Source organism: Anopheles gambiae, chromosome 2 (genome assembly GCF_943734735.2).
Source record: "Anopheles gambiae chromosome 2, idAnoGambNW_F1_1, whole genome shotgun sequence".
Classification (NCBI taxonomy): domain Eukaryota; kingdom Metazoa; phylum Arthropoda; class Insecta; order Diptera; family Culicidae; genus Anopheles; species Anopheles gambiae.
In genome coordinates, this window is record NC_064601.1 from 27,042,839 (window position 1) to 27,053,509 (window position 10,671).

The following is a 10,671-nucleotide window of genomic DNA, read 5'->3' on the forward strand; positions in this document are numbered from 1 at the left end:
AAGCGCCCGTTCGAAATCGTTCCATTGTTTAGGCCGATTAGTAAGCTAGTTCGCTCCACCGGCATGCTGTTTTCAGCCAAGAATTTGTGGGACGGAGGTGCAGTGTTGTTTAAATCACATCACTTTAGGCGTCACCTCGTCGTGCTTGTCGCGAAGGCACACTTCCAAGCTTTCACCGAAATCGACAAGCTTCCGGAAGACGGTCCCAGAGGCGGCCGCCAGTAAGCCAGCCGTCATTTGTCATGTGCACCGAGTGTGCTTCGGCAAAATCGGGATGGTAGATTTGCCATTTAAGCATTGCTTCTTTCCACCGCCAACAAGCCATGCCAGCTGTGTGTGCAGGATTTCGTAGGAAATTTGCTTCATAAACCGTGGTTCGCGGTGTGTGGCGATAGAAGGCCGCAAAAAACGTGCCGGGGCGTACAGGTGTTTCGATGTGTGTAGGATGATCCACTCTTTCGGCAGTGACGGCAGTGTCATCCGTTCCTGAGCTGTGCTTCTGTGTCTAGATAAGAGATTGTTAAAGGGGTTTAGCACAGTAAGCTCAATTTAATCCGTCTCGACACCGGATGAATGTATCACATATTACGCCTGTAGGTGGAGAGGATTTAAACACATACGAGTAATTTTGAATCTACCTTTCTTCTGGGAGGAGGTGCTGGAAGTAGACAGATGGGAAGCTAAATGTCATAAAACGCAAAACGCTTGTGTGGTGCCGATGTAGGTGTGTTTGAAAAGTGCAATGTAACTAATCCATCAACACTTCTGTTAAATAATGAACCTGAAGTGTACTTTCCGCTCTCTGCCTCGCCGTTCCAAGCTCTCACAGCATCAATTTGCAACCATTTAAGCACTTTGCAGCCAGCACCAACATAAAACCTCGTTTAAGGTCGCCCAAGTGCTGGCGGTCTGTTCAATCCTTTTGCTTGGAAACGTTCGCCCTAACGAAGCTGGTTTGAGTTCCTTAATGAGTGAAGTATTAGTTTCCGTAAGTGCCGGTTCCGGTTGCATCAATAAAGTATTGGGCTGCCACGGGTGCTAGAAAGCTGCCGCCGGGAAAGCGTAGTGTAGTATTAATTGAGCTGTGATGCCGAAGAGGTTTGAACTACGTTTGGATGGGTTAGAAACGTAGGAGCTGTGTTGTTTGGTGCGAAACATCTCCTTCTTTACGCTCGCACATTAAGGATTGATGCGTTTCACTTCGCCGTTGTTCATTGGTAATTAATTGATTCCGGCGAAAAGCGGAAGGAATGCCCTTTCCCGGGGTAAGCGATCGGAATTTGGAAAGTTTGGTTTTATGAACAAAGCTATACGAAAGTTGGTTACTTTCGTGTTATTTAAGAAGTAGGACAACTACACAAAACAGGATTTTTATTATTTTTCGTAGCAATAGCAAGGGTCTAAAGCTGTACAAGTAAGTTTCTTTTTTGAGGCAAGGCTTTTCCGATGTCCTTTTGCTTGTAGTCTTTTTGGTAGTTATGCGTCTTCAATCAAACCTTCTTGGCTTAACAAGGAGTGAATATCGGAACATCTGGAACATCGTTTGTAGATGTTGTTCTCTGTTTGAATCAATTTTGATTGATACATTGATCTTAACGCGTAGAAATTTGCAAGCAAGTTGCTTCGGGGAGCGTCAGTACAGCTTTCCCCTTCACATGGCCGTTTAAAGCGCCTGGAGGTATGCAAGGTGCTGTTAAAATCGCTTCATATTTTGTGATTTTTAGCATCAAAAGGAAAACAATTTTTAATCATAAAATAATATCAAATATCACTGTAAAAACGAATAAACAGCTGTTCCTATTAAAACGCGATGACGAATAAAAAAGCTACGTTAGATTCCTTATCACCTTTATCCAACATCTGGTGCATCATTTTGAACCAAACCTAAAATTAATACCATTGGAGTAAATTTTTTGCTCCTTCCCTCCCTCTTTTGTTCGCTTTTTTCGTGCAACGGTGTCTTTTGCCACATTTTTCCCCCTTTGTTCAGCGAGAGAAAAACAAAAAAGCCCTGCAGATGGTTGCACATTCACCGCCGCTCTTCAGTCACCTTGGCTGGTAGCTTTACTGCTATTTTCTCTTCACACTTTCACACACCGGCACATTTCGCCCTTTTGGCATCGTAAACATTTTCCCTGACTCTCCTGTATAATCTTGCCAGTGCACACACACACACACACCACCGGTGAGGTTGTGCTTGAGTTATGAGTGCCGTTTATTATTCATAGGAATGCATTTTCCGCTTCCCATTAGTTTCCACTTTTCTCATCGAATATTCTCTCCCTCTCTCTCCTTCGATCTTTCACCTCCACATGCGTGCATCGTACAGGTGTCCGTTCCGATCGTGAGCAACGACCGGTGCAAATCGATGTTCCTGCGAGCTGGGCGGCACGAGTTTATACCGGACATTTTCCTATGCGCCGGTCATGAAACGGGCGGCCAGGACTCGTGCCAGGGTGATTCGGGCGGACCGCTACAGGTAAGTGGTTGGTTGTGGGGAGGAGGTTTTTTATGTTGTTTCACTGTTTAACTTAACTCTATGTTATTCTATGTTTTTTCATTGCTTTGCTCGTGTAGGTTAAAGGCAAGGACGGTCACTACTTCTTGGCCGGCATCATCTCGTGGGGCATTGGCTGTGCGGAGGCGAACCTGCCGGGCGTTTGCACGCGAATATCCAAGTTTGTGCCGTGGATCATGGAAACCGTGTTGTGATAATCACCACGCAGCAAAGCAATTTGCAACGCGCAGACGGCAAAAAGTGGGCCTTTTAGTGTGTACGGGTTTGATAAAAAAGAGAGGTAAAAAAGGAACGAAAGGAAGAAAGAAAGGACGTACACAGAAGCAGAAGTGTACATAGCTTTGTTTGCATACAATCGAGATAGAGAGAGAGAGAGAGAGAGAGAGAGAGAGAGAGAGACAGAGAGAGAGAGAGAGAGAGAGAGAGAGAGAGAGAGAAAAAAAAGTAACGCAATAGCAATGAAACAATTAATTTATGATTAAGAAGCTTTATTTAAACAAAAAAACAAACAATATACAAGCAGACTAACACAATCAATATTGAATGGCAGAATGAACATACAGAAATATTTGAAATCAGCTTAAATTGCAGCAACGATACTGTATTACAATGCAATCCTTTGTAGCAGTCCAGATGAAAATTCATAGCCCTTGAATCCACTCGCTTCGATACAAAAAAAAAACAGATTCTAGTGAATCTACAAACGAGATACAAGATTGTAAATATGGCCCAACGCTTCAGGGGACAGCAATACGCCGCATTAGAGAGAGGAAAATGAATTGCATGAGTATACAAGAGTATTATGCTACGGTGTGTACGCTTTGATAAGGACCGAATAAACCGTGAACTTCCTCGTGAAGACAAGCGAAGCTAAGCACGAAAGATTGTAAATATTAATACAAGGTAGAACACACAAAAAAAAACCACACACACATGTTAAACAAGGAGTTGCGGCTAGTTGAAGCTAAATCAATTTGTACATACGTATATACACGCGTGATCGAAACCTTTCCCCCCCACAAAAGCAAACCTTTAAGGTATGGCACCGAGCGAGCTCCCCGTCCGTTCGTATTATTTTTAAACAAATATTATTATTTTATTATTGCGCTTTATAATTTCCACACTCCCGGCGCACCCGTTCGCCGTACCGCCCTAGGTAACGTTGTAAGCGAGCGCATGGGGGGCGCATGGGATAAACACGCATGGCATTCCTGTTAATAGCTGATTATGATAATTATTATTAACCCTTCTTCCTTCACTCCGGTGTATTTATGTTCTCTGTCTCGTAGCTAGTAGGCGAAGCAATTATAGTAAATAATATTTCATATTTCCAAAGAAAATCCGTCTCGCTGCGTTGTTATTTGGTAGTGGTGCGTTAAACGCGCGGAGGACGGGATGCCCTGCTACGGGGCTGTACCGCCGCATACACACCCAACAGTATCCAGATGGCGAAAAACAGCTTCACTGCAGGTTGAAAGAAAATTATACCAACAAATTGAGAAACATAACACCATAGTGGAACCACTGCCTCACTTACAGCAAAATATAACAATAATCCAATAGATCCAGACGGACGTGTTGATCGCTTGTATGACGGCAAATATTTTCGAAAACACAATCACAAAGAAACACTCCTCGAGCAGACCGTACACCGCAAACACCTGCACCAGCGTGATGTTGTTCTGTTGTTCGGTGGATACATAATTCAGAAAGAAAATGAATTTATAAAAAAATCTATCTTTGCAATTCTGCCCTTTTTCCCAACAAACACAACATTACCTTAAATATTCCAACCACCAGCAGTACACCGGGCGTCATTTTGATGATGGTCGTGATGATGTGGTACGGTAAAAACACATCCAGATGGGTGTAGAACTCACACACGCGGGCAATCATTTCCGTGCTAAACTGTAACCGAGCCGGACCGGCGTCCGGCACGGCGTCGTCACCGCCGTCGTCCGGAGCGCGTAACGACCCGGACACCTTATCGCACCGTAACCGCATCAGCTTCAGCAGTTCGACCGTTTCGGTCGTATAGTACACGGCACTGACCATCCACAGAAAGCCGAGAAAATAACCAAACACACGGTAACAGTCGCGAGTGCACATACCGGCTGAGGAAACGGTTGTGTTTGTTTCGTTCTGTATCGGACACGATTGGCAATTGACAGCATTGAAGTGACAGGACAGAAGATCATGGCCTGCTGAGATTTTTGTCTGCTAATTTTAATCTTTCTCGAGGAGTGTTGATAATCGATTGGTTTTATAAAACCAGAATTGATTTGATTTATAATCCTTTATGTTTCCCTTCCCTGTGTTTTTGCTTAGTAAATCACAATTTTCTTAAATTATAAAGAAAGAAAGACATTCGGACATTTAGTTCAACATCCATCATAAACAGATCCACTTGCTGTTAGCAACCCGAACCCATGGCCTTCTTTTGGCATGTTGTTCTGTTCTTTTTTACCCCAATTTCAAATTCCAGGAACTGATAAAAAATGGAGAATCAACGGGATTTATCCGCTGCCGAATCGTCTTGCCACATCTTAATGCTGACCATTTATCATTTGCATGTTTTCGTTTTAACTTCTCTGGTCTGGCCGACTGGTTCGTGGCAATGTTGTTTACAGAAAAGCCTTGTGCCGATAATTTATTAGTTGTCACACTTCTGTTGTTTTCGCACTTGCTCAGTGATTTTTTGGGTTTTTTTTGTCTTTGCTGGTGAGAAAATAATGGAATAACCGTTGAAGGGGCGGAATAGAAGGTGAGAATAAATGTTTCTCGCATCTTTTATTTTCTACCCTTTTTCACCACCACCACCACCACCAACTGCGAACTTCAAGCAAACCGTATTCAATGAACGAGCAAGCAAACTGCGGGAAAAAGCGGGAAAAGAAAGAAAAACTCATTCAGCTCAACGTACGTACCCCGGTTCGAAAATAGCTTTCGGCTTAGTAGTGTGGGATGAAAATCGAATTGCATTATGATTCGGCACGTCGAATTCCGTGGGCTTCGTTACCCGGTTTCCGCTCGCCGGTTTCCTGCCACTCCCGCTCTTCTTTCTCGCACACACACACACGTGCACACAATTAGGAAGCTTATCCTTCGGTTTGGACTGGCACAATGAATGGGAAGGCGGTGGCATTTGGCCGAAGAAAGGCAATAAAACCGTTTTACCAACGTTATTTCAACTGCCTCCTACCCATTCCCCAGTCACTCGGTCTGTTCTATCCCTTTCCTTGATGCTCGGCTGTTGCTGGCCCGGTGCCAGAGCTACCAGCCAGCCGACGCCACCCATCCGGGGTCGGGCGGTTGGCCCGGAATTGCGGAAATGTGACGGCATCCGGCAGAGGGAAATTGTTTTTATGCTCCCATTGCCACCTCCTGGCGCAAGTCGCTCCCAAGTCACCCACCCCTCCAAGTCCCGGCCCGGTCGGTTCACTACTTCTTATTGCACACTTTTCGGCCCAAGTAGGTTGCATCGGTCGGCTTGTGGATGGTCTTTTCGGTGTTTCAACTCCAAAGTCAATGGGAAAGATAGAGAGAGAGAGAGAGAGAGAGAGAGAGAGAGCATAGATTCTGGGGATTGAACTTTGCCACATGGCAACTTCAATGTACAAACCGAAAACCGAAGCCTTCATTTGGCCGGCTGAATGCTGGCCCGGGTTCGGCCTTGTAGCTGGATGTGGGTGGTGATTGAAGTTTGTCTCCGTTGCCCTTCGTACCTTCCCCTTGAAGCCCCCCTCAATGCCGGCAGCAATGACGACTTCCTCCGCAATCGTTTCCGTTGCATTTTCCGGCACGCTCGTCCACGACCCCGTCGGTACAGAGCGAACGAAACGTGTACGAGGCAGTCGGGGACGCGTTTTTCGGGGGGTAAAGATTGTTAAGTCGTTATTGCTTATTGTAGCGGTTTGCAGACGGGCGTCGTACGAGGGTTGGGTTTTGCAATATTGCATCGCACCGCTTTATCAGAGTGCTGGAAACGGTAGGCTTAAGCCACAACTACTGTGCCCGAAGCCTTGACTGTGTGTGTGGAGGGTCGATAGAGAGGTTCCGCAAGACAACTTTGTGCAACATCGCGAAACGACGTCCCGAACCCTAAACCCGAGCATTCCAGAGAGCAAACGGAAACAACATCATTGGCTCTTTTTTTTCTTTCTTTCACAGCCAGTACACTGTTATGGGTATGTGCCGGAAGTTCGCTTTTGCCCTTCGCAGCACCCTTACCACGGGATGGTAGGAAATGGTATAAATTGTTCGAATGCTTCGGTTCATTTTGCTTTGCGGCGAGAGTGCCGAGGATTGTGACCTAGGATTGTTTTTTTTGTTGGTGTTGTTGTGTGTGCTTCGTTTCTCTTCTTGTGTTGGTTTCACATTTTGCACATCTTCATTTGGCAAGCCCGACCCGACCCCATGGGTGGGGTTGGTAGTTCGTTACATATACTGTGTTTTTAAGGCTTGTGTTTTGTTACTGTTGTGGAGATGCTTTAGGGATAGAACACGGGAAAAACTGTATAAAATGTTTGATAAAAGATTGAGAATAGAGGTAGTTTTTCCCTCGGTTGACACTTTGTAATGATATATATAAAGAAAATATTATAAAAAAAACAACAATACCATGAATCATTTTACCGAATGAACAGTAGCGTTTATAGATTAATTTAAACATGTGGAGTGTGCAAGTCCATTTCAAGCAGAAGAAAAAGAAATGAACAACAGAAGCTAAAAGAGTAATGAAAAATAATGCTGTAAAAACAGAAAGAAATAGGAAGAATAAAACAGAAAATGCAATAAATTCAGATAAGATTACATGACAAAGACACAGAAAAGTAGAATAAGTAATTGTATTATAAATAATAGTAGTGGAAGTTAAAAACAATTCACATAAAACTTAAAAGTTCTGAATAAGAAAAAATAAATAATGAGTAGAATAAAAAAACAGAGTAAAAATACAATGTCAAAGAAAAAGAAAAAAAGAACAAAAGTTGAGAATGAGAAAAATGAATAAGAATAAGAAAAAATAGATAAAGAGAAGAATGAAAAAACAGAGTAACAAAACAATGTCAAAGAAAAGGAAAACAAAAGAACAAAAGTTGAGAACAACAAAACATATTGAAAGAAAGATATAAAATAAAACCGCGCTAATAGCCCTTGATTGCTCAAGAACGCTGCGGCAAGAAGAAGAAAAAGGTCTAATCAGAGTTACTTGGAGACGCCTCAAACTAGTGATGGGTAAAGTTGCATCCGGAGTCGTTTGGAATCACCCGGAATCGCCCGGAGTCGTCCAAAGCCGTTTGGAATCGTCCGGAATCGTCCGGAGTCGTTCTGAGTCATTCGGAATCTTTCGAAGTCGTTCAGAGTCGTCCGGAGTCGTCTGGATTCATCCGAAATCGGCTACAGACGGAGTCATCCGGAGTCATCTGGAGTCGGCCGAGGTTGGCCTTCGAAACAAAGGCCTGTATAAGAAGTGCACGCACAAAGTGAAAGACAAAAAAACAACGAAAGGAAATGTCTGATCACAAGCACAATGGCTCCTGTTGACTCCGACCAAGTCCAATTCCGGTCGACTCCGATTCCGGTCGACTCCGACTGCAAACGACTCCGGACGACTCCGAATCCGAACGACTCCGGACGACTTCGAATGCAAACGACTCCGGACGACTACGGACAACTCCGAACGACTCCGGACGACTCCGAACGACTCCGGACGACTCCGAACGACTCCGGACGACTCCGGACAACTCCGAACGACTCCGGACGACTCCGAACGACTCCGGGCGCCTCTAACTCTGGGCGGATAGTGGTGGTTCCATTTTTGAAGAGCACATCACTACTTCAAACCATCAATGGACAAACGGTGCTATCCATCTTAGAATATTAGGCACATTATCCTCTGTAGGTAATGTATCATTTGTAAATTTACGAACCAAAACAAAGATCGTGTGTATCAACCCACATTCATACGCTACGAGGTTTTTTTTTCTTCATTTCCCCCTCATTTTTGTTTACGATACATTACCTCGTGTTAATGATGATAATTTTCTCCATTTTTCTTTTTGTTTGGGTTTGGGGAAACTCTTTTCGCTCGTAATTTTTCACCACTCCCCGTCCCGCTCGACGACCCTGTTGTTGATTGTAATTCTTCACGAAATCAAATAAACAACTCACCGGGCCCACAACGCACGAAATAAAGCAGCGTGTTGATCGTGGTTGATTTTTGACGATTTCCATACGGTGACCGGTTGCACCGGATCGCTAGAAGCAGGAGCTCTGGGAACGCTTCTTACTCAAGAAGCGTGAAGACTGTTAGTCTTCAACGAATCCTCTCTAGCGGATGGTGTGTTCGCGTTCGCCCATAGGAAAAGTTCCGTTCCACGCTTCCACGGCAAAAGGAGAAGTGCGTGACAATGTGCTCCGGGGCGACATTTAAAGCGCTGTGCTACTTCTACGCGGGCTGTAACATGTTTATGTCAATCAGTGCCATCATGAACGCGAACCGTGTTAGTGCAATTATCGGGTACGATAATTGCACCAACGCCCAGCTCGGCCCAATCGATCACAGGTTGGCGGCTGATAGACCGCCGGGCGAAACGTGCAATCAATGTGAGTGCCTTTAAGTGATTGTGTGCACGTTTGTGCAGCTCATCTGAAATGCATTTAATAAGCTGATGAACAGTGTGTGTGCGTTTTTGGTTTCCAATTTCAGTCACATACACCTTTCTGGTTGCTGCGAGTGGGCTGGACTGTCTGATGTCGCTCGTACTAACGGTGGCCATTGCGTTGGTAGGTAATCGTGGTGGTGGATCATAAAACACCCAGTAACATGCTTCACTGTTGTCGCTATTGTTGATTCTTCCCATATATCACAAAGCGAAAAACACTGCTGCTGAAGCTGTACACGCTACACCTGTGGTGTCATATGTCATTCTGCTTCTACTGCTGGTTGGCCATCCTGCTCGCCTTCCGCGGTGCGATCAACTCCAGCACGCTGCTCTCCGTGTGGGGCGTCGTCTTCATACTGGCCAGCGGTATGTATCAAATGTGTTCCGTACGTAAATTGGTCTTCACGTTAAGTGATTTATTTGCATTAAATTCAACGAAACACACACAAACACACGCGTCCAAAGTTTACTTCGCGATGGAAGTCTGGATAACGCGGGGAGCCTACGAAGCCGTACGTGTGGAACGGGCGAAACTGAAGCAGCTTGCAACGGCACCGGAGCCCGGCCCCGGTGATATGCTGCTGAGCATGGGTGGATTTATCTTCTGAGAAGCGCTCGAAATCTTCACCAACGTTCTCGTGTGATCATGGTGATGATGACGATGATGATGATGATACATCACCGCAGCCTTCCCTCGCTAAACATGGCCGTCATCGTACACATCCGATTTGAGGTTGACTTATCCGCGCACTTGTGTGGCGAGACTGTGCGGTAGTAACGGGTTGGCACGAGTTGTGGCACGAGTCAATAAATCGAGTTTGTCCTCAAGCGGTGTTTTGAGAGCGGAAAAGGGTGTGGACCATGTACAGCGAGTTTAATGAGAAACGGATTTAAACGGAAGATAATAAAGTACGTGAGCACACTTACGAGGTCGGGTGGGTACGAATGAATGGTTTTCTCGCACGGAATTCAACTATTCAACCGAGCAGAACTACGTTACAGGCCGCAAAATGTAAACGAATGGGTGATAGTGCAGTTGCTAAGAGTAAATATGGATCGAGTTTAGTGCGAGTGTGTGACACTGGAAGAAATGTGTGTTTGATGGTTTTGTTAGATAGTACATGATTCACAATAAACACTCAAAATAGCATAATAAACAAAAACAATTCGAACATATACAAATGTAAAAAAAAACCCAGACAGATGCACTAGTATTGACTCAAGTTATTCTGTTTTTACACTTTTATCCAATAATCTATCTTACGATGGAGACGCCTGGTGCTTCAGCAAGTTTGCAAGTTTTGCCATTTTGTCGCGCTACTTGCATTCGCCCTACAGTGCCTCAAAACCGAATCGAAAGCCTTTTACAACCATAAACAATTCTCACGATACGGTACACTCGCTGCTTTATCATTCCGAATGCATCGCGCTGTGATAAAAAAAATCTCCTTTGTCCGAAATTTCTCGCGAAATAAACGGCAAAAAAGC

At 44.6% G+C, this 10,671-nt stretch overlaps 3 protein-coding genes across 7 annotated transcripts in view; 2 read left to right on the top strand and 1 right to left on the bottom strand.

The window, feature by feature from the left end:
• Positions 1 to 2,935, top strand: part of LOC1273182 (serine proteinase stubble) — a 99,420-nt gene extending 96,485 nt beyond the window's left edge. For all 5 annotated transcript variants that reach the window (XM_061647936.1, XM_061647933.1, XM_061647937.1 and 2 more), the window contains 2 exons: positions 2,330 to 2,479; positions 2,578 to 2,935. In XM_061647936.1, coding sequence (XP_061503920.1) covers positions 2,330 to 2,479; positions 2,578 to 2,712 — 285 coding nt within the window. In that variant the 3' untranslated portion in view covers positions 2,713 to 2,935. The remainder of the gene's footprint in view (positions 1 to 2,329; positions 2,480 to 2,577) is intronic.
• A 654-nt stretch (positions 2,936 to 3,589) lies between these two features.
• LOC11175884 (uncharacterized) lies at positions 3,590 to 6,311 on the bottom strand. The gene is made up of 3 exons (XM_003436196.2): positions 4,298 to 6,311; positions 4,056 to 4,200; positions 3,590 to 3,982 (listed from the first exon to the last, which is right to left on the bottom strand). Exons 1-3 carry the CDS (start codon positions 4,625 to 4,627, stop codon positions 3,894 to 3,896), a joined length of 564 nt encoding a protein of 187 aa, XP_003436244.2. The 5' UTR covers positions 4,628 to 6,311; the 3' UTR covers positions 3,590 to 3,893.
• Positions 6,312 to 8,832: 2,521 nt separating this feature from the next.
• Positions 8,833 to 10,370, top strand: LOC11176140 (uncharacterized). Its single transcript, XM_061645823.1, has 4 exons — positions 8,833 to 9,124; positions 9,228 to 9,304; positions 9,393 to 9,549; positions 9,649 to 10,370. Exons 1-4 carry the CDS (start codon positions 8,929 to 8,931, stop codon positions 9,789 to 9,791), a joined length of 573 nt encoding a protein of 190 aa, XP_061501807.1. The 5' UTR covers positions 8,833 to 8,928; the 3' UTR covers positions 9,792 to 10,370.
• Positions 10,371 to 10,671: the final 301 nt, after the last annotated feature.